Below are 25,099 nucleotides of genomic sequence, written 5' to 3'. Positions count from 1 at the left end.
CCGGGAATGGGCCAAAATACCGCAGAGCAACATTCGGGCAGCGTGCGACGGTTTCATTGGCCGTTTGAAGTCCATAATTCGTGCCAAAGGTGACCAATTCGAACAAATCTAAACTAGTTCCAAAAATTATGCTATATCCGACATTTTTTGCTTTTATTCAATAAAGTTTTAAAAAAATAAAAATTGTGGCGTTTGACTTTGTTGCAGTTTTTTATCACACCCTGTATCAGTACACCATATTTACACCCCGCACCATACTATGGCGGATATATTAAGTTTATCATTCCGTTTGGAACTCCTCGAAAAAAACGTTATATACCCTACCGAACATACGTAAAAATCATTTCAGTCGCCGTCCGATGTAAATTATGCGGATCACATTTTGTTCAGATGTATTTTAGGTCCGTGGGATTTTTGGTATTAAACATGGGCTATATAGGTCCACATTTTGACGTAACCCTCAATATAATTGTACCGCCAGATTTAAGGTGTTTATGAGGTTTACGTCAGATTTTTATAGAAAATTTGCACTAAATTGGCAGTAATTGTTGCTTTCAGATAACCGTTCATACAGATCTAGGTTTAGATATAGTTGATGATTGTGCAACATGTTTCATCTGAATTTTATCAAATTTGGTATCTGAAGTTTTTAATGGATACCAATTCCACTGACAGAAAATTGCTTATACAGGTCCACACCTTGAAACAACCCCCATACAACGGTACCTCCCTATATACGGCTGATTTTATCTTCAGTTTTCATCGGAATAATTTCAAATTCGGAATTTGGAGTTCAATATGAGCACTAGTTCGTATAACAGAAACTTTTCCTTGCAGATCCACGTCTTTGTATAGTCCCTATGTAACGGTACCTCCCTATATTCGACATTTTTATGACGTTAGCTACATTTTCTGCAGAATGTTTGACCCGACCGACCGACTGGTTTTTTATTTCTTTATTTTTCAAGATTTAGCCACACTCACAAATTTGGACCTGTGAAGTTTCTGAATCTGTAAGAACAGGAGGGCCTAAAGCACCGAATTTGGTACCACTTACTCCGTCCATGTGTGATCCGAAAATTTGTATAGGGACAACGGTGATGATGGTGATAGTGTGATAATAGAAATTTACACTTGTGGCACATGAAGTACAAAGTAACAGACATACGGATGGACACACTCACACACAGACAGACAGCGAAACAGCAGCCAGCAACACAAAATATCATTGCGACAATTGAACGATATTTGAGCGTTGACGCCATCTAAACAATCACCACACACCGTTGCTTAAACGGCAGGAATTATCTTTGATTAAGAACGACGCATGGTTGCAGATCAGTGGCAGCGGTACGAAGCTTCAGCTCTGGTCTGGTCATTCAAAATTGTACTTGTGGCTGCGGGCAGATCTTTTTTTCGTTAGTTTTTTTGTTTAATACAAAATGTATTTATTAAACTTTAGAGAGAAAAAGATGACAAAAAAAGAATGTCCGATTGTTGTGTGTGCGAATCTCCTAAACACGGCTTTGGGGCTAGCGCGCTGCGTCGTCAACCACTGCAAGTGCTTTTATGTTACAGCGACTGCCCAACTCTGTGCCAAGCCACAACGTCAAATGATCCAATCCAATCCCGCAGCAACAGCAGCAACAAATCTTGAATTAGAAGCGCAACGACAACGAACAGCATTCATAGATTCGAAATCGGGAAGTGTTGGTCATTCGTTTGTGTGTGGAGTCCTGAGTAGCACACGGGTCTCGGTTTCTTCTCTGGTCACAAAAAGACGGATAGCTCTCGGATTAAATAAAGAAAACTATTCTTTAAATTAGTTACTTAAAGGCGCTTGAGCTAGAAACCCGCCAACAAAAACAACAACCGAACGAAATCAAGAAAAAAGCTAATTTAACATTTTAGAATCTGTTTAAATATTACATAACCGTTGGCCATCGAATCGAATTCATTGTGCGGTTGGATCTAAAACACGCGTCATAAATCCCCGAAACCTTTTACGTTTGACGGATTTTCGTCCTCAACGGGTTAGCCATCACAATCGTTCACGTGTAAGGGATCTATTCCTGAATTTCGTCATGCCGACCGTTGCCGAAGAGTCCATTGACGCCTTCCAGAACTACTATGCCCGTCCACCAGAGAGGCCAAAGAAGAAGTCGCTGAAACAAATGATCTACGATGACGAGACCCAGCAGTATTTCGGTCGGACTGTTGAAAGTTGGGGTAAGTTTTGGGTGAAAGGGAAAGGAGGGAAGGATAATGGTGGTTGGGGGGTAGGGGGTTTAGGAGATGGAAAAACAAAACTTAAAGGACAAGCCTAAGAGGAGAGCTGCAAAACTTCACGGCAATAATATATGAAAAGATTCTAAGAACAAATACTCCATATGTAAATCAAGGATCACGGATAATTTTATAAACCCTAACACTAAATTAAATATAAATAAATATAAATTAAAATATATTATATATAAAAACTTAGAATTCCTTCAAAGAATCTTTGAATTTCCGCCGATCATCTATTCAAATTTAAATTTGCGCTCGCATCTTTGTTCGCCAAGACTACAAAAATTTACAATCTTTATTTGCTCTGTCGTTCGCCGACTGATGCTGCGACAGATGAAGATTCCTAAAGCCTGACAGCTGTCAGACTGGCTTTATTTGAGTATATATGTGTGTGTGTCTGTGTACATTTAGATTTGTAGAACGATATCAATTAGATAATTGCCTCTATGCTGAGATTTGAGTGTGATTTCCATTATGTCTGACACTGTGACCTCTGCATTTGAAAATTGTGTGATTGATATCAAAGTGTGTGTAAATATTGTATATGTATGGGGATTAAAGCTATCAATGCGAGGTTCTTAAAGGTGTAAAGAATTGTATCTGAGTCTACGGTTTTTATGATATGATTATATAATTGCAGTTATTTAAGGATTTGTAAAATGCACATTTCGCCACAAAATACATCCTTAGAAGGAAAAAATGTGAGCCTGACGGATTTAGGCCTCTGATTAGGAGGTCAATTAAGCCGAAGTCTTTCTTATTAACGGGTCAGACTTGGGACTACCGACAAAGGAATCCAAAAAGAAGTTTTGAGTCTGGATTGGACAATTTGGGTTTTATCGGTGTACAAGGCGACAAAATAACACACACTACGTATTTATTATTTTTATCAGTTTCTCCAATGTATTTTATTATATCCTCAGCCATATTGCTAGAGGGGGTATGTATCATTTGACACGACTAAAACTTGCTTTATCGAAATTACGGTTTTAGACCCTAAGTTTCTTTGAACCAAATCCGTTTCAGGACATTTAGAGTCGATCTAGCGATGTTCGTCCGTCTGTCTGGCTGGTGCACTCGATAACTCTCGAAGGGAGTATCCGATTTGGTACAAACTTGGTACATCACAATATTAATATCAAACTTAGATCGATTTCGGAGATGGCAATATCGGTTCAATCCTTCTGGTACCTCCTCACAAAAGATCGACATTTTCAAAAATAAAATATTTTACTGCACAGAAAGAAAAGGGGTTATACGATTTTGTTTCAACTCTGCAAATCCCAATATTTCCATTAGTGCTACGTTAGGTTTGAAAATGAACAATATTGGTCCACTCCACCTCCCCCACAAAGGGTCAACATTTTGAATAATTATAATTTTTATAAAATATGGGGTAAAAGTCTGATGGTCTTTATGTTACATACATCACATTATTTTATTAACCTAAGGTCAGGTGTGAAGAGGGAAAATATCGGTGCACTCCTTCCGGTACCTCCCCCAAAAGGGTTTACATTTTTAATATATGTGAAGCTCATAAAACGCAAAATTAACATCCCATTCCATTCAAACCTGGCTTATCTCAATATTTCCATCAACACAAGATCTGTTATAAAGATAGTAGAGATCGCACCATTTCTTTTTGATACCTCCTCCACAAACGGTCAAAGTTTTGAATATCCAAAACTATTATAAAATCCGAACTAAGCACCCGATTCTTTTCATATTTCACACATCACAATATTGTAGCGACCCCAGGCCTGCTGTAAAGATGGGGTATATCGGTCCACTCCTTCTGGAAGCTCCTATTTGCTAGAACAAGGTCTGCGAACCCTTTCTGCTGCCTCGGCTTACAAATTACAATTTTCAATATTTATATCTGTCCTAACTTGCGAAAGAAAGCTGCGATTCTGTACTGTGATTCTTGCTATATCTAAATATTTCTCTCAATCAGAAACCTGAGATAAAAGTGGAATTTATGATTTTGCATAAAATTGGATATAAATGTTCGATTTACTTGTAATTTTGCCCATACCAATATTTGTATCTGTATTAGATGAAATATGAAAGTGGAATATTTCGGTCGACTATACCTGGTACCTAACACACATTTTAACATTTTTTAAAAATTATCACACATCTCATATAAAATTGAAGGAAGTATCCAATATAGTTCAAACCTGGCACGTTGAAATGTTAATATCATATTTATTTAGGTCCGATATATTGCAATATTGGCCCATTCCTTCGGAACTTACTCCATAGAGGATCAACAATTTGAATAATCATAAGAAAAGTCAAAATATATTTAAATAATCGAACATTGACTAAAGGTATACATCTGTCGTCTGCTACAAACCGACTGATATTTTTTAAATTTTTAATTTAGAATATTAGTTGGTATTACACGAAAACTTCCTCCGTGGAGATCGCCATTATATTCAAAATCTAAGTTAACACTTAACAAAAGTAATTTTATCTGATCCTGTCCAGCTCCTGCTTCGATTCAATTTTGTCTTTTGTCTTCCCTTTTACAGGTACTGACTTTTAATCATTTTGTACACACACTTTTCGCAGCTATTGTAACTGATTGCTATGCAAATATCTACACTGTTTGCTAACATTCATAACGCCTTTTTGCCTTTTCTTTCTTGTTACCTGTGAACTATGCTTTGTGTCGCATTTGGAGGGAAAATACCTCAGCTACCTGTTCCGTTAATGAAACCGAGTTTTTTTGTTGCAACCCTTATTTTGTATATAACACATTTGCACTGGCAGATTAATGTAGCCAGTGCAAATGTGTTATACAACATTGGCATAAAAACTAGAACTAGTTAAAAGAAGATAATTTGAGTGTTTTAAAAAGTAATGACATTTTAGCGTTTTTTCTTCGAACTACTAAAAACTTGTAGTAGATAAATTTGTCGTTAAGGTTTCACATTTTTATAATATCGATTTATGATATATATATATATATATATATATATATATATATATATATATATATATATATATATATATATATATATATATATATATATATATATATATATATATATATATATATATATATATATATATATATATATATATATATATATATATATATATATTGCGAACTATGAAACAAACCAACAAGATACGAATGATAATTTTACTTACTGTTTGGATTTGATCTGGTTTCAATTCAAGTTTTTGTACACATCCCGATTTAAGATATTTTAAGCCGTCATCCGTAGTTGGAAAAGTTCCCTGAAAAATGAAGTTATTTATTGATTAATATATGTTGTTAAATGGGTCAAATATAATGCAAGTGGAACCTATGCTAACCGGGCCTTATAATTTTATATCCACAAAAGGTTTGAGTAATTTTGACAATATCATTGCAACGCCTCGAAATACGCTACCTCCTTTTGCATTACTTTGAAGGTAGTATTTATAATTTCCACCCGAATCAGCTGTTATTTGGCATTTTGTTCGAAAGAAATGTCCTATACAGATTTAATTTCAATTTGCAATTGAATCAGATGCAATTCCACATTTTTGAACTATGAGTAGGTAGACTCATTTTTTATACGCTCCACCATGTATAGTATGGAGGGTATATTAAGTTCGTTATTCCGTTTGTAACTCATCGAAAAAATAATTTTAGACATAACAAAGTATATATATTCTTGGTTAGCGTAAAATTTTAAGCCGATTCAGCACTGCCCGTCCGTGCGTCTGTTGTTATCAGACTAGAGTCAAAATGAATGAAGATAGGAAGCTAAAATTTTGGACAGATCAGTCTCTTGTTTGCAGGCAGGTCATGTTCGAAGATGGATATATCGGTCCACGATATTCGGTATTTTGATGATTTTAGCCTCATTTTCCAACGGAATTGTTTGAAATTCCACATAAGGAGTTCTTTCTGAGTACTTTACACCCCGGAAGAAGAATTGTTTATGTAGATTCACGATATCGTATAGCCCCCATGCAACGGTACCCCCTGTATTCGGTATTTTGATGATTTTAGCCTCATTTTCCAACGGAATTGTTTGAAATTCCACATAAGGAGTTCTTTCTGAGTACTTTACACCCTGAAAGAGAATTGTTTATGTAGGTTCACGATATCGTATAGCCCCAATACAACGGTACCCCCTGTATTCGATATTTTGATAATTTTAGTCACATTTTTCAATGAAATTATCTGAAAATAAACACAAGAAGTTCCTTTTGAGTACTTTACCCCCTGGAAGAGAATTGTCTGTAGAAGTCCACGATATCGTTTAGCCACCATATAAATGTACCTCCCGATATTCGGTATTTTGATGATTTTAGCCACATTTTACAATGGAATTGTCTTAAATTCTACACAAGCACTCTAAGCACTTTACACCCTGGAAGAGAATTGTTCATGTAGGTGCATGATATCGTATAGACCACATGCAACGGTACTCCTCCGATATTCGATATTGTGACGATTTTAGGTACTAATTTCGTCGAAATTGTTTGAAATGTCGTAGTTGAAGTTGCTAACAGGTACTACATCCTGTGACAGAAATTTGTCTGTACAGGTCCAGGTCTTCGTATAGACCACATATATCAGAACCCCCACTATATTCGGTATTTTGACGATTTTAGGTACTATATTCATCGACATTTTTTAAAATTTCGTGGATGAAGTCCCTAATAGGCACTAGATTCTGTGACATAAAATTGTCTATGCAGGTCCAGGTCTTCATATAGCCTCGATATAATTGTACTTCTCCATATACAGCAATTCTATGATTTTAGCTACATTATTTACCAGATTTTTTCGTATTTGAATATTTGTATATGGCTTATGACAAAAGTTGCCTATGTATGTCCACGTCTTCGTATAGATCCCAATATAACGCCTATATTCGGTATTTTTGAAATTTTACTGGCATTTTTAACGGATTATATTTATTTATTATTATTATTATTATTATTATTATTATTATTATTATTATTATTATTATTATTATTATTATTATTATATATATTTTTTTTTTTTGAAAATGTTGTTCCAAATTGTGGAGGGTATTTAAACTTACTGCTTTTTATTTATTCCAAATAGGTCCTATATTTGTTATAGTCCCTTTATAATGGTAATTCCCGATAATAAATATATCGAAGGATTCAAATGAACTTTCTAATTAAATTTGCTACACACAAATCTGGTTTAAAAATTTCATATATAGCCTTCCTGCAAAAAAACAAAAAACTATCCATAAAAGTGCACTGTTTGGTATTATCCTCTTGAAACAGAATTTAAAGGTATTTTGAAGGTTTCAGGTTTCCCAAAAGAATTGGTATTATTTGCAATTATCTGGTACAAAATCACTCTACCAAAAAGATTCAACATTGGACCTACATATGACTTAATTATATCCGATTTCACTTGTTTTTGCGGACCATAAACTTAAAATATAAGTGGGTAATGATATTTCTCTAAATGCCAGGTGTTTAGAATATACCTCCTTTTTTATAAAAATATCAGTTGGGTTTTTTCCTTTAGATTTTAAATATTTTTTAACCCACAGACTTGCATATAATTTAAGTTCTTCCCAATTTTTTCTCAAAAATTAGACCTAGTCGATCTTTGCGTCATTCTTACTCGGTTATGTTTTAAAGTACAAAACTATTTTGCGATATCCGTTAACGAAAATATAAAATTTGAAAATCAAATATGACAACAAACGAGTTTGTAAATCGATACGTTTCATTGTTAACTTTCCCATCCCTGCCATATAACTGGAAAACTAGTTGAGTGTATAGTTTAGACGGAAAGTGTTATAACAACGTGGTTAAAAACAACAAAAACAACAAACACACTACAAATGTATCTTATGGATGGTGGATGAATGAATGTATACACAAAGAAATCGGAGATCTCTACGCTAGACGAGAGAAGAGAGTTGGGTTGAGTTGAGTGTGCCCTCAGCCACGAGAAGTGACAACAAAAGGGTGCGGCGGTAAGGCATTTGTGTTAATCGATTCAAGCTTGAAAATTTTCTTGTTTTGAGTTGTTTAACAATTTTCCGAAACTAAAATGAGTTGAATTTCGTTTACAATCGAAATCTTGTTCTCTCTCTGCTCTTTCTCTGGCATCCAATTAACTCATCATTGTTAAAATGCCAAACTGTCGATCATGGCTTCACTTGGACAGACGGGTTTGTTTACGAGCTGAGCACCCAACCAACAACCACAACAGACCAGATACATTTTTTGGAGGTTCTCCCGCTCTTTAACTCTTCTTGTTTGAGTCGTTTTCAGTTGGTTCGAAAATAGCTGCCATTGCCGTTGCTGGTTTATTGGTGGCGGTTTTTGAGACTATTTGGCCGATATTCAAGCCATGTCTCAGCAACTTAGATACTGGTTTTCAGTATGATACGAGTGTTTGTTTTGAAATGCGCTAACTAAGCAGTCCGAAAACGAAAAAAGAAGAAGAAAAAACAGACCGTCTCCTGGTTGAGTCAGCAAAAAAATAAAACAAATTGTGTTGTGTTGTGCAGTGGCTTCGTTTCAGAAAGCCTTGTGAATTGAATAGATTTGTAAACATAGATTTCTTAATTCAAAAATAATAACAAATTAAGCAAATATTTATCAAAAGAATCGGCCGAAAAGTTTCCAAACTAGTTCAAACAAATAATTACTGTTCAATACACGTTGTTCGCTGGAGGTACACTTGAGTCTGTCTCAATCTCACCTTAGAAGAGTTGTTAATCAAACTCTCTTTGAACAAGGTGTGGCTGTCTCAGCACAAAAGAAAAAAATGTGTTTTTTGTTAACAATTTCTTTTAAAACGGTGTTAAAATAACAATGCACTTTTCATAATGAAATAATTGAAAAATTTTGACTTTATGTGGCCTTTGAGAAATCGAAATTACACCAACAGATAAATGAATATTTGCCAATGACGCTATTCGCTTTTATGCGTGTTCTAAATGTTTTCAGACCCCCCAAAAATAAAATAATGTGCGGTTAATGAAGATTGTCTCGACGCTGCTGCAAATGATGATGATCAACATCATCATCATCTCCTTCATCGTCATTTCGTGATGATCCACATTTGCAAGATTTATTTATTTGTTTAGTACATTGACTTGACTCTGTGTATGGCCAAAATATTGCCATAGAAGAGATAAAAAAAGATAAACAAAATGCCCAAAAAGAAATGAAATCACAGGCTTCTTTACATTTGGCCATGACAGCAATACATTTTTCCGTAGAAATTTTTTCAAAGAAAATTATGGCTAAGAGTAGTTGCAAATGTACGGGCGATCGCGAGTGATCGTAGAATTCTTGTAATATCGGAAATCGGTTTCAATATATTTTTTTTTGGTTTGGTTTGGTTGTTTCATTTTGGGCATTTAGTTTCATTTTGTTTTTAATCTGCTTCTTGCGGTGGTGAATCAAGCTAAGCCTTAATGGTGTCTTTGTAAACAAAGAGAGAAACTTAAAAACACCGACTCCCGCTCTCACGAAAAGTACAGTGTCTGGCAAATAAAAAAGAAAATAAACGAGGTGCTGAAGTGTTATTGTGAAGAAGAAAAATAAATTATTCGATTACATAATAGTTGATATATTATTTATTTTTAATTTTTCTAAAGATCTAATCAGCAAGAAAACAAGAAAAAAGTTACAAATATTTAATCGCAAATAAAAAAAAATATTTATCACAAAAAAGGACTTTTATTGTCCTGGAAAACTTATTATTATTTAATTAACTTCAAATAAGCCACAACATGTCAAAGCCACGACCAATGCAGCACCACCAGCCCCACCATGCAAGCCTCGACCAGGAATTCCAAATACGACGCAAGGAATCCTTTCACTGGGGCACATTTTTATATAACACCGAAAAGGGCACCGTTATGGGCAGAGACAAAGTCTCATGGGGTAAGTTGTCTTAAGGAAAATAAATTGAAGAAAAAATAGGATATGACACTTTTCCTTTGAAAAATGCTCATGAGTGTGAGTCCTTTTTGGTTACCATAAAAATTCAAAGTGGATTGTTGATGGATTAAAGCAGTTTTATTTTTAATTCCACATAATGGAAAAAGCTAAGCTAAGAATATAAGATAATAGGTCCGTAGATGTAACAAAAATAAAAAAACCATAATGTCCTGCAGATATACAGGATTTCATCAAAGTCAATTCATGTTAAAAAATCATTGAAATTTTTTTAACAAGAAATACAGAGACGAAGTTTCATGGGGTAAGTTTTCTTACGGAAAAATTGCAACCAAAAAATAGGTTATGAAACTTTTCTTTTGAAAAATTGCCATGAGTGTGAGTCCTTTTTGGTTACCGTAAAAAGTCAAAGATGAATTGATAATGGATTAAACAAGTTTTTTTTTAATTCCACATAATGGAAGAAGCTAAGCTTACAATATAGGATAATAGATCCGTAGAGGTAACAAAAATAACAAATAATGTCCTGCAGATATGCAGATATACAGGATTGTATCAAAGTCAGTTCATGTTAAAAAATCATTGACATTTTTTAACAACAAATACAGAAACAAATTCTCTCGGGGTAAGTTTTCTTACGGAAAATAAATTGCAGCAAAATATAGGTTATGACACTTTTCTTTTGAAATGCAAATAATTGGCAGGTCTTTTGAATTCCAAGGATTAATGTTCGGTTACCATGATAAGTCGAAAAATTAAAAGAGTTTTTTTTTTTTCAATTTCACATAATGGAATTAGATTCTTTCAAGAATTCTAAGAACTTCTAAGAATTGAAGATAATAGATTATCGGGACGTAAAAAAAGAGGTGTCCTCCAGATATACACGATTTTTTTTTAAGAAAGTCAATTCGTGTTAATAGACATTTGACATTTTTTGTTTATGAAGATTTTTTTAAGAATATGAAGGAAACCCCTTTTGTAGTACAAATTTGCCTCCAAAATAATTTAATTTGAAAATATCAACAATCATTGTAGGTAACAAAATCGAAATATATAAACAGAATCCAAATTCTTAGCTGGAGAATCAAATATTTCGTTCCCAACCTGTTCATTTGAAACTCTATAGGAGACCGTATTTCTTAGAAATCAAACCCATTCTTAGAAATTTAAACCATTTCTGTCCAGTCAACTAAGCATGCCCAGGAATAAAATAAATCTAAAAGTTCCGTGAACGTTTTTTATCCAGATTGGATCACAAAAAAATATATTCTCCTGGGTTTTAATAAAGTCCCATATATGCCATACATACAGCAGCGATGTATGCAAATGCGTCCCAAGGTCCTAGGCCTATGTTTTATTTTCCGATCTTCTTAATCGTACTCACCCGAAAAGGATTTCGAAATTCATTTTTGGGCTCACAGTATCTGTAAGCTGGTCAGGTATTAAACAGAACACGGTTCATAACCCCTGGACTTTCAAATGTATGCAATGGCAAAAAAACTTTCCACGATATCTTACAAAAATCTTAAAAAATCTCAGGTCTTTACAAGATACGTCATAGAAATTTCCTTTATTTTTTGATATTATCGTCTTCCATGTCGATGACTTTATAAATGCCCGGATTTAGTCCTTTATGAGAAGACCTCATGGCTTTCTATTTGAAATATTTTTTTTTTTTTACAGTAATTTTTTTATCAGGAAAAACTTTTAACCTGAAAAGATGGTAATTAGTTTTTAGACACAGAATATTGAAATGCCTATATTTAACCTTGACATAAGAACTGCTTTCCAGACTTGTTGCTGATAATTTCCGATAATTAGTTATGAATTATGCCTCAAAAATTGTTGAAGCAAATGGCTCAAACTAAAACAAAGAGCTGAATAGTCGCCTGATGATATTGTTGTAGAGATCATCGTTGTAGTAGTCAGAACGAAGTTTCTTGAAAGGAAAACGGAAACCAATTATATTACTAAGTCGATATTTGGCATGAAAAAGTCCCTACTTCCATGGAATTGGAAATTAAGAGATGATAATTAAAGTCTGGGGAAAGAAAAAAATATTATTCGGCTATGAATTAAACAAAACTTGCCCTTTTCCCAGAAAATAATCACTTCTCAGGTTCAAGAAATCCGAAAGTTCACGAAATTGGGGTATGCTGGTAACACTAAAAACAGATTCGTAACCAATTGGAAAATTCATAATTTTCGCGTAATTTACAGCCATTATTTAACTATCTAACGACATATTTCCAACAATTTTTTTCCTAAGCATATCATTTTCAAAATTCATACTTATCATTGTCTATTTCAGAACTGCAAGAATCTAAAAGTTTTTGGTACGATAAACGATTTTCCCTTTATAATATCGAAGGAAATTACAAAAGTAGTAGATTCCTATAGGTTCTGGAACATACCAATATTTGATCGACAAGTATTTTGTTATTACATTACCTAATATATATTAGCTTTATTCCAAAACCTGCAAGAATCAACTGGTTTTGCATATTTTTCGTCATCATAAGGGAATAATCGATTATTGATACATTCTTGCAGGTTTTAGAATGGGAGAGAATATACGTCGACAACTTTTTTTTCTAAGGCCCAATTAATGACCTTTGAAAATTTGAAGGGAAGAAAATCTAAATAAAAATTAACAAGAAAATATTTTTCAATTCATATTTTATGGAACTAGAATTCAGCCCCTAGATACAGCTTACAATTATATCTTCTGTGAAAAAATTAATGGACATTTTTAAGGCTATTTAAAGATATTTGATTTTATATGACCTAATATCTAATACGTTCAAAATAGGATATTGATAATGCCATATTTCACAGAAGGAGGTTCCTTAACACATGCCTATTAAGGTAATTTTTTTTAGTTCAATTTTTATTGAATATTAATATTTTGTTCCTTTTCATTGTTGCTATTCTTCATAAATCTCAATACATTTTCATCGATTACGAAAGCATCGTCGCCATGATCACCTTTCGGCATTTACACAAAATTTGTTTGCATAACAAAGATGTCGAGGACCGACCGACCGACTGAAAATAAATAATTATATTTTGTTGTCATTTCTATTTCATGAACAGAAAAAAACATATTTAGAATAAATTTATGTGCATACCCACACACACAGACACTCACACGTATTTGCCGACAAAAGGGTACATAAATGCGAGCACTTGAAAATATGTATTGAGATATTAGGGTGGAATGAGTGCACAAGAATTTTTTTAAAATGCTGACACAATTTTGCATTCTTTTTCACATAATATATCATTTTATGATAATTAGATACAGTTAAAATAAAATAATTGAAAAAAATAACTGGATAAAAAATCAAAAATTGTATCGCAATCTTCCATGCACCAAATATTGAAAAATGACCTCGGGGTAAAGCCATTGCAATTCCAAAAAGTGCAAGAACTTAGACCGCTGCAGAAAAAAAAGACTCAGAGGGCGAAAGAGTTGCTTCGCTTGGTCGAAAGTGGAGAACTGCGCAATTTGGTTTTCTTCGATGAGAAAACATTTGTTGTGCAGCAGTTTGATCGTGTTTACTTGCCAAAAAGGTCAACTGAAAATATGAACCTTCGGTTGGCCACCAAAACTCAAGCGCCAGCCATGGTGATGGAGTGGGCAGCCATAACAACCGATGGTTGCTCTTGGTTCCATCAAAATAAATGCCGAATATTACCGCGAAAATATTCTGGAGTGTGTATAACACCCTTGAGCACGCAAACATTTTGGCCGCAGACCTCGGACATTCCAACAGGACTCAGCACCATCGCACTCAACACGCGCCACCCAATAATGGTTACAAAATGAGGTTCTTCCCTTCATTTCCAGCGCGCAATGGCCACCAAAATCTCCGGATATCAATCCGTTGGACTATTGTGTCTGGAGTATTTTGGAAAGCAAGGTTGGCACTAAAAAATACCAAAGTGTCGATCACCTCAAGCAAGCGCTTCACCGGGAATGGGCAAAAATACAGCAGAGCAACATTAGGGCAGCGTGTAACTGTTTTATTGGCCGTTTGAAGGCCATAATTCGTGCCAATGGTGACCAATTCAAACTAATCTAAACTTATTCTAAAACTTGATGCTATTTCCGACATTTTTTGCCTAAAAATTAAAAAAAAAAATGTAAAAATAATGGCGTTTGACTTTGTTGCAGTTTTTTTATCTCACCCTGTAATTGCGTTTAAAAAACTAAAATTTTCAGGAATAAGAATATGTGTGTTCCAGTTCGAAGAAACCCTTCACTACCTTTTGCCATTAATAAGTGAAACAGTAAAAAAATGAAACAGAGCAAATATAAATTAATTGTTCAATAATTTCAAACCACCAAACAACATTATATGGGCAACATAGTTCGGCACACCTTTGGCATTTGATAACATTGTCGTCATTCATTTGAAGAACACCCACGCTCTGCAAATTGTTGGGCTCGTTGTACCCTATTATACATAATTAGTTGTTGGGTTCCTCCCATTTAAGAGGGAGGAAATCGTTAATGCCGTACACCGTACACAAAATAAAACTTAACCTTGCTCTGTGACTGCGATCAGCCGAAATCAGAACGGCAACAAAAGCATTAGCATCATTTCGCTGCACATATGAAAATGTCAAATAATTGGCCATAAATTGGGACATTTTTTGTGCATTCACAAAGCCAAACACACACACATATACACACATACAAATGAGAAAAACCCCTGTTGCATTTAGATTTCGGTGCATTTGGACTCTCCCCTTTTCTTTTGCACCCCATAGCCATTGGGCGTTTGATGTAAAAATCCATTTTTTTTTTTTTTTTTTGTTTTTCAAATAGAAAAGTTTGTCAAATGGCGATGGTTGCTTTCTCACAGCCAATGCTAATTGTGGCAATTATGGCAAATATCTATCCATCCCCTATTCAAATGACGTCTATTTTTCCTCTTTGTTGATATTTACTTGGGCATTACGAAGAGCTGATCCGCCAAAAAATAAAAAAAGACGGACACACCAAATGAGTTCTATCAAATCGGTACACCATGACATTCAGAAATCTAAATTAATGGAATTTGTTAATGCATTTGCGGTGCCTATAAACGGAAAATGTTGTATTTAGCGTTGAAAAAAAATGATGCAAAAAATGAAAACAATTAATGAATTATTTTATTCGAAAACAAAAAAAATAACGATTTCCAAATCTTGACAATCATCGTATTGTTTGTGGTGAATGTAATTAACAATCGATTATTTTTGTTTTGTTTTATTAACAACTGGAAGTAGGCATTTCCTTTGTATTGATTTGATTTCCAATGAATTTATTTAGAAATTTCGAACATATATGTAAGTGGCTTCAAGATTCCAGGTAGTCAACAATATTGAGCAAATTTCATAGTGACATCTCCTCACTGACAGATATAGGGGGTTTTCTCCAAGAAATATAAGTACTAAAAATTTTGGGCAGATGTAGGAGACAAATTCTGAAAAATTTTCCTTATTTCGCAAACTTAGCAGAAGCTATTCTCAATTTTTTGACAATTCACTGGCAGCAGGCTTTAGCTTGAGTACCTACACGTACAATTTTAACAAGTAAAAAAACATTAAGTTAGGCCATACCGAACTTTTAATACCCTTCACCATTGGGTTAAGACAACATTTTTATATAAAAGTATCTGAATTGAAGCGTGTTCGACTTTAAACTAAATATACCAGTAAGACCGTTTGGATAATGCAGTTAAACTTATCAAAAACCTATAAAGTTGGTGAGGCCGTTGTATGGGGGCCGTACCAAAACGGGAACCTCCATCAACAATTTTATGCTTCAAGGATTGTGATCTGCCAAAATGGCGAAAATTATCAAAATACCGAATATCGGAAGTTACCATTACATGGGCCTAAATAAAAAAGTGGACCTATAGATACAATTTTCCGCCACCGGAGCTGGAACCAATTATTACCTACATATTCCAAATTTTAGACAAATCCGTGGAAAAAATGTGGGAAAAATCATGAAAATACAGAATATTGGGAGGTACCATTATATGAGGGCTATATGCGAACATGGATTTATTCATACAATGTACCGTCACTGGAGCTAGAACCCATTACTACCTACATATTCCAATTTTTAGACAAATCCGTTGGGAAATGTGGCAAAAATTATGAAAATACCGAATATCAGGATATACTGCTATACGAAAACATGGACCTCTACATACAATGTTCTGCCACCGAAGCTAAATATAGCAATCTTTAGACGAATCCATGGAAAAATGTGGCAAAAATAATCAAAATACCGAATAACGGGAGGTAACATTATATGGGAGCTATACGAAAGCGTGGACCTATACATACAATGTTACGCCACCGAAGCTAAAAGCTGTTATGACCTACATATACCAAGTTTTAGACAAATCCGTGGAAAAATGTGGCGAAAATCATCAAAATACCGAATATTGGGAGGTACCGTTATATGGCGGCTATACCAAAACGAGGACCGATATATCTTATTTTCAATACCAACCATCTTAGACACAATACAAATTTTCTGTCAAAAGTTTGAGGCTGTATCGTGATTTTAACAGACAGACAGATGGACATCGTTAAAACGACTTAGAATTCTATGCTGATTAGGAATATATACACTTTTATGGGGTCTACCTAACATACTCTCCTTTTCAAGGTGGAGGGTACAAATAGGACAAACTAGTCCTTTAGGTTTGATGATTCCTACACATAGCAGATTTAGCGACATGCCCAAGCACTTAATCTTTTCAGTGCACATAACACTTACACGCTCTGTGTAGTTCACCTGTTTTAAGAAATTCCCCACTCGGTGTTTGTTTGCAATTCCAAGAAAATGCAGTACTTAATAAGTTATTGTTAAAGAGAAGAATGAAGAGCTTCGTTCATTAGTCTACTACAATTTTCTCTGTTATAAATAAAACTTCACTCACAACAAAATTTACTCATACCATAATCTGGCAATACAGATGCAGCCAGATTATGGCTGAATACAGCTTATTCTTTTTAAACCTGACTCAAACTCACTCACGTAGCAGCTACAAACCGCATTTATTTAAACCTGCTAACTCATTAGAATTTCTTTCCTGGGATGCTCTGAGAGCGTTGAGAGCATTCGACAATGTGAGTTGCTTCAATTACTCACAGAACACATTAAACGTCTTTTTTGTTGTTGTTGTTCTCGTAATTAATTTATCTTTAACCTCCATAAATTAAACTGGCACAAGAAGTCAGACAAACAACAACCTCATGGTGTCTTCCTCCTCTGTCCAGTGGGGTTGGCTTCCCGGCAGAGTTTTCCATTTGTCTGGTTTTCTCAGTTCATGACGTGCCTTTTCGATTCATCATCATCGTTTAAATGATGTCAATTAAATTACGCATCACCACTGACCATCCCGCCACGACCTCCTCCCATCTGTCATCAAAAAAAACGAAGATTTTCTGGAAGTCAACAACAAGAACAACAGCAACATGGCAATTTCAAAACAATGTTAATGTTCTGTTATTGCCGCTTTTTTAAAAGACTTCATTTAATTTGTGGCGATAATTTAATAATTCTATTGTCTTCATTCTGGTTTTTTATTGTGTGAATGATTTTTTTGGTGTGTGTGTGTGTTATAATTAATAATAATGAACAAGTCGGAAGATTAATTTAGGATTTATTGGGGATTTTTAAATACGGGTTAATTTATTAATTTTAGGCAGGAAATTATTCAAAATCACTGAGAAAAGGAAATGTGCAACGACAAGTTCTACAAAACATACTAGGATCTACAAACGCACAAAAAATATACAACACGGTTATGTGAACTGAGACGAAATCTAGCCGAATATTTCATAATTTCTTCCGAATAGACATATTGCCCAATACGAACCAAAAATGCTCTGAAAATTAATATATATGAAGTATCAAAATGTATATAAGGTAATTCGCCCGATATTTGTCGGCAATGGCAAAAAGGCTAGAGAATCCCAATAATTATTTGATTTACCAAGTTTGGACTATATCGGGTACTCTATTCATGTAGTTTGAAATATATAGATTTTTATTTTTTTTTTATTTTTTTTTTTTTTTTTTTTTTTTTTTTTTTTTTTTTGAAAGGTGCCAGGAAAAGTGAGGTTATATATTGAAATTTCACAATTGTTCTATTAATCAAAAAAAAAAAAAAATAATAATAATAATAATAAAAAATAAATAAATAAAAAAAAAAATAAAAAAGACTGGGCAAAATTTGAAAAAAAAACTGACAAAGATTTCCCATTTAAGAAAGTTATCATCAAAATTTTGACATATTTTTGGGGTGTTACTAGAGGAATCGACCAGTATTGTCCATTATCTCACATCTCCTTAGTGTGATGTTAATATTACCATATGTCAAGTTTGGACTTTATAGAACATTCCCATCGGCTTTTATGAAAAATATGTAAATTTAGAACTTTTAGGGGGGAGGTACCAGAAACAGTGAGCCGATATATCCCTTTTTCGCTCTTGCACTAATATAGACAAAAATATAGGGACCAAAATCGAATACTTATTTCAGACTTCACTAAATCGACTCTAAAAGCCTGCTTTTTATACCTATATGTAGGCTTTGTAAGATCGCTTTTTCACTACCCATCATTCCATGCCAAATTTAAAAGTTCTTCGAACAGAAGTTAAGTCGATTTTGGATTTTAGGCTGATCAAGAAGATATGTATGTCCTTGGTGGGGACCCCTGATGAATCATTCATTTGTTTGGCCCAAGGACGAACCCTATTGAAATTGGAGAAAATCGGTCAATTTTTTTTTTTTTTTGGATATAGCTCCAACATATTCCTTCGTCCGATTTGGGTTTTACTGTGCACCAAACGTGTAATATTAAGACAAATCGGATAGAATTTGGCACTTACAAATTTGGTAAAAATCGGTTCAGATATAGCTATAGCTCCCATATATATTGGTCATTCTTTTTGTTATGTTTGTCCTCCACAGCCATAAAATGTCCTCCGTAACAACGATATTCGAGCAAATACATCGAATAAAACTTAGAAATACATTTGCCAAATTTTATCAAGATCGGTTCAGACTTGGTTATAGCTCCCATATATATCTTTATCCGATTTCAAGTTAATTGTTTCCATCTCCGTATTCTCTTAGATCAAATATTAAAAAAAGTTCAAAAAATTCAATTTTCATATTGCAAATTCTAAACGAATTCGTTACGAAGCGAATGTTCCCTCGACTTTTTCTGAAAAAACTGTTTGAATGATGTCGATTTTTCTGAAATATCTAAAGAAATCGTTAACTTAGATCTGAGTCTACAAGACATACGTAGGTTATGTAGTTTTTCGGGATGAGATATGCACACGAAAAGCACAACAAAAAGTGAATAGTATTTTTTTTTTTTTTTTTTTTTTTGATTATTATATTCAGGCTTGTCTGTTTGGTAAAATCTGCTTTTAAACTTAGATTAGAATAATATTATTTTTGGGAGTTTTTCTATGCAAAGATCACTACTAAAGTTCATAAAGTCCTCTAAGAATGTTAATGTAGAGCTACCCTTCCTTATCAAATATTTCTGAGATCTACATTGGAATAAACTCTAAGACTTCTTTCTGGAATAAAAATAAAGTTGATTTAAATTAAAAAAAAAAACTCGAAAATAATTTCAAATATTTCTATGGTTTTAAGTGAACATCTAGCTGTGGTTTATTTTTAAAAATAAATCAAAAAAAAAAAAAAAAAAACATTCAGCTCAGCACAATCTTATCACATTGCCTTGCAAAAATGTCACGATATCATCACTTTTTTCTAATCTCAAATGCTACAACTGTTCGATATGCCACATTAAACCCTATTATAAATTTATATAATCTATTCTCAAGTGAAGAGCATTTGTATGAACACATACAAATATCTCTGAATTTGAAACGAAAAAGAAATGACGTAGATATTTTCGTCAATGACGTTCCTGTTAACGCAATGGGCAGAAAATACGTCACATTTCACCAAAATTAAAAATAATATTGAACAATTTTTAAATACTAATTATGACATATTTTTTCTAATTTTCTTTAGCAAAAATTGGCGTTTTCTACACAGCATTTTATGGAGTCTTAGCGGCGCTGGTAGCCATTTGTATGTGGGCATTTTTCCAGACATTGGATCCGCGCATACCGAAATGGACACTCGATGGATCGTTGATAGGAACAAATCCAGGTGAGTTAAGGATTGATTTTTCATTGCTTTCAATATTTGAACATTCTTTTTTTTTTTTTTTTGGTTTTCGAATAGGTCTCGGCTTCCGACCCCTACCAGAATCGGAAAATGTTGAAAGCACCCTGATTTGGTACAAGGGTACCCATTATGAAAACTACAAACAATGGACAGATTCATTGGATGAATTTTTAGCTGGTAAGTAAAGCGAACATCAATTAGGTGTGGTTGACAATTTCATGGGGGCCATGGTCGTTTGGTTATCTTGTCTGGAGTGCCAGTCAGCATTGACACTTAATGCGCCAATAATTTTTTTTTTTGTAATTAAAATCTTATCAAATGCAAGTTGTGACATACGAAGAAACTATGTCTTCTATCAAAAAAATTCCATGGTCAAGTGGCCGTGGTAAGTGGTAATGGATTTCAATTTTTTTTTTTTTTTTGTTTTTTAAATTTTTTGAAACAGAGGGGAGTATTGGAAAAATTAAATTCGAAATTTTTATTATTTATTTGAAGATCCTCATTGACTTCTTACATGGCACTCAGTTTCAAATTTCTTCAACAATTCTCAATTTTCCTCCAGAAATTAAAATAATGTTATGGTAAAAATCAAAAAATTGAATATCCAATGATTAAACATTTGTTATTTCTTTCCCAGGTTAGCAAATTGCTGCATTCAGGCCAAATTTTTAAGACCAACACCCTGAAAGCGTTACATTAGGTCCCCTATACATATCAACATTTAAAATACCATAATTTTCATACATTTATTAATTGAAAATTTATTTTATTTTAGTTTACAAAGTACCTGGTTTGACTCCCGGCCGTGGTCAAAATATCTACAATTGTGACTACAATCAGCCACCACCAAAGGGTCAAGTTTGCGATGTCGACATTAAGACCTGGTCACCCTGTACCAAGGAAAACAATTACAGCTATCACAAGAGCTCACCATGTGTATTCTTGAAATTGAATAAAATCTATGGTTGGATACCGGAATTCTATAACAGCTCAGCTGATTTGCCCGAAAAGATGCCAAAAAGTTTAAAAACCTACATTACAGATATTGAAAAGACACAGCCCCATAAGGTGAGCGAGATATTTTCCTCTCTTTGAATTTCGAGACAATAGTTTTAATTTTGTTTTTTGTTTTCAGATGAACACTGTTTGGGTGTCCTGTGAGGGTGAAAATCCTGCCGATCAAGAAAATATTGGTCCAGTCGATTATTTGCCCATACGAGGTTTCCCTGGCTATTTCTATCCCTACCAAAATTCGGAGGGTTATTTAAGTCCTTTGGTTGCTGTACATTTCCAAAGACCAAAAAGTAAGTGTTTTTATATCCGAGATCAGGGATTTACCAAACAGTTCACGTAGAGACGAAGTTCTTCGGTTATTGATACCGGTACGGTCCGTATGTATACGCCAAACATATTAAAGGGAACAAATGCTTTGATTTCATCTCACATATTATCATGAAAACTTTATTTTCCCCACGCCCATGGATTTTCGTCTGGTCTCATTTTGATCGACTTTGATGAAGGCCGTATTAATTTTGTTAGCGAAAAAATCGTTCGGTTTATCACAATTGAGATTTCAACATTTAAGATAGAGCTCTAATATTTTGCCCAGAATTTTTTTGATGATGGGCATCGGGAAGCCTATACATATACCTAAATATAGATATTATTCAAGCTCATATTTTTTCGGAATATAAGATGTTCCAGCTGCCATTTCCAACAAAATTAGTTTGACATTTCGGATTCTCAGAATATCTATAAACTAATTTTCAAAAAAAAAAAAAAAAACGTTCTGTATTTGGTATACGCCTGATCGGGCTATACCTCTCTTATTGATTCTTCTTGAACAAAAAAAAAACAGTAAAGAAACGTCGGGCGGGGCCGACTATATGATACCCTATGCATATTTAGTAGAACTCCCGTAACAAAAGAATTTATTTGAAGTAGATGATACCACAATTTTCACTAAATTTCAGGGAGATATTTTAATCTTTTATACCGAATAACATTGCTATAGAATGCATGATATCACTTCGAGAAATCGGATTAAGGATATATATATGGGAGCTATATCCAAATCTTAGCCGATCTCGATAAAATTTTGCAAAGGTATTTCCGAGCTCTATAAGACATCTGGTATCAAATATCATTGTTGTCGAATGCATATTACGAATGTGAGGGACCTAAACACCTATAGCTATATCTGAACCGATTTCCACCAACTTACTTATTCCTAGACGGATATGCCAAAATTCAGGTCATTTGGACTGATATTGGCTATTTGGTGCAAAATTAACCCGAAATCGGTTGAAGGCATATATGGGAGCTATATCCAAATCTGAACCGATCATGACAAAATTTGATACACTTATATCAGAGCTGTATCTGGTTCCAAAGATCATTGTTGTGGAATGCATATTACGCTTGTGAGGGACTTTAAACCCCAAATCGGATTAAACATATATATGGGAGCTATAGCTATATCTGAACCGATTTTGATGTACTTGCTTCTAGACTGAATTCGGTGGGATGTACCAAAATTCAGGTCATTTGGACTTATTTGGCCTTTTGTTGCACAATTAACCCGACATCGGTTAGAAATATATGGGACCTATATCTAAATCTGCTCCGATTATCTCAATTTTCAATAGGGTTAGTCCTTGGGATAAACAAATATTGTTTGGAAAATTTCATCTCAAGCGGATAATAAATGCGACCTGCATTTTGTTCACAAGAATACATGGACAGATGGACGGATAGACAGACGGACGGACAGAAATGCATAAATCTACTCAGAAAGTGTTTCTATGAAGATCCTCAAAAGTAACTATGGGTCTATCTCGCTTCCTTTTCCACGTTACAAAAAAATGTACATAATGTAGGGTATATAATACCCTACAAATATGTGGTGTAGGGTATAAAAGGGCGTGCGGAAATTCATATAGCACTATCTGTTCTAGATTTTTTTTATATTTTTCTGTATTAAAAGGTGGAAATTGCTCTCAACAAAATTTAATATATATTTCGATTTTGTAATTGGACCTAATAATTGGATTTTGGATTGGAGTTCGGCCAGAAGGAACTTTGTTTTTTCTTTAATAAATATTTTTGTATTTTCCCACAGTTCTCCCTTTAATATTAATCATTTTCCCTTTTTCTTTCTTTCCTTTTCCAGATGGTATCATCATCAATATTGAATGTAAAGCCTGGGCCAGAAATATCTTCCATGATCGCAAGGAGAGATTAGGCTCCGTGCACTTTGAACTTTTAATAGATTAAAACAAAATATATATTTTTCGACAAAAACAACAACACCAACAACAAAAGAACTTCCTTACCACAAACACACACACAACAAAACACAAAAACAGATATTTAGTTAAAATGTAATTTATCAACAATTATCGTATGATTTTTAAATAACTTTCTGACAAAAAAAAACAAATAACGGGAAATATACTTTTCAAATATTTCCACAAATCATTAAATCTCCAACTTGTCGTATTTTTGCTTTAATTAAGATTTTTTTTTTGTTTGAAGTAAACTGCCATTTCACCAAAAAGAAAAAACAACACCAAACAACTCGAATACCACAACAAATCCACAATAAAGGGAGAGAGGAAGAAATCCTTTTCCCCTTCTATTTTTCTATTTCTTTGGGCATGTAATTTTATTGTATTAGAATTAAAAAAAAGAAAACAAAACAAACTAGAACTGTTTATTGTAAAGTTTAGTTATTGTATATTTAATACAACTATAACAACACCTACAAATAAAGAAGAAGAAATCCTGCAACAACACCATCAAAGGATCTACAGCTGAAGGAAGAAAGGAAGACGAAGAGAAAACATCTCTTCTAAAAAGTATTTTGTGAGTGTCATTTTTTAGTTTCTAGCAATTGTACAAGTTAGTTTAATAACTCCAACAAACAAACAAATAAAACCAAAATGACCCCAATAACTAACCGTCAACCAAACGCCTCTTTTAAAAAAACACCCCCCTTTAGCCTACGCCCATATTTTACATAGAAATGTATTTTATTGTAACGATTTTCAATTAATTTGCAACAAACAGAAAGTTGTACTTTTTAATTGACATAAATTAAAAAAAAATGTTTTTTTTTAAGTTTTAAATTAATAAAAATCTACCAAAAACAACCAAAATAACAAATATATTGAATTTATTGTATCATTTTCCGAAGACTGATATTTAACACTAAACATTAAGCATGAGAGTGATACACAGAACATAACAAAAGGCAACTTTTAGACCTTTAACAAAAATTATATTTCCAGTGCCTCGGTTTTGTCCGATTAGCTTATATTCGATATTCGATTTTTGCTTCCCAACACAAAGTCGATTTAGATTTTTGATTTTTTATACCCTCCACCATAGTCACACATCGAAATATACATTTTAGACCCCACATATACATACTTATATTCTTGATCAGCATAAAATTCTATTTTGATTTATCAATGTCCGTCCGTCTGTCCGTCTATCCGTCTGTGGAAATCACTCTAGTTTCCGAACGAAATGAAGTAGGTTGATAAAATTTTACTCAAATGTGTACTATATCTGCAGGACTTTTTGTATTGAAAATGGGCCATGTAGGTCCACGTCTTCGTATAGCCCCCACATAACGGTACCTC

At 33.8% G+C, this 25,099-nt stretch overlaps 1 protein-coding gene and 1 long non-coding RNA gene across 5 annotated transcripts in view; one reads left to right on the top strand and one right to left on the bottom strand.

Moving 5' to 3' along the window:
- Nucleotides 1-25,099, bottom strand: part of LOC131802812 (uncharacterized) — a 52,974-nt gene that overhangs the window by 6,082 nt on the left and 21,793 nt on the right. The window contains exon 2 of the long non-coding RNA XR_009342399.1: nucleotides 5,452-5,541. This is a non-coding gene — a long non-coding RNA (uncharacterized LOC131802812). The remainder of the gene's footprint in view (nucleotides 1-5,451; nucleotides 5,542-25,099) is intronic.
- Nucleotides 1,698-23,895, top strand: LOC131802809 (sodium/potassium-transporting ATPase subunit beta-2). Of its 4 annotated transcripts, none has more exons than XM_059123444.1 (7): nucleotides 8,664-8,849; nucleotides 9,909-10,197; nucleotides 20,292-20,432; nucleotides 20,508-20,627; nucleotides 21,226-21,518; nucleotides 21,586-21,754; nucleotides 23,623-23,895. In XM_059123444.1, exons 2-7 carry the CDS (start codon nucleotides 10,044-10,046, stop codon nucleotides 23,724-23,726), a joined length of 981 nt encoding a protein of 326 aa, XP_058979427.1. In that variant the 5' UTR covers nucleotides 8,664-8,849; nucleotides 9,909-10,043; the 3' UTR covers nucleotides 23,727-23,895. The 4 variants fall into 4 exon arrangements, with proteins under 4 accessions (XP_058979430.1, XP_058979427.1, XP_058979429.1 ...); XM_059123446.1 differs by lacking the exon at nucleotides 8,664-8,849 and adding an exon at nucleotides 9,527-9,785; XM_059123445.1 differs by lacking the exon at nucleotides 8,664-8,849 and adding an exon at nucleotides 9,527-9,822.

Source organism: Musca domestica, unplaced genomic scaffold (genome assembly GCF_030504385.1).
Source record: "Musca domestica strain aabys unplaced genomic scaffold, Musca_domestica.polishedcontigs.V.1.1 246, whole genome shotgun sequence".
NCBI lineage: Eukaryota > Metazoa > Arthropoda > Insecta > Diptera > Muscidae > Musca > Musca domestica.
Note: the sequence above shows the minus strand (reverse complement) of the source record. Positions and strands in the feature narration are given on the sequence as shown.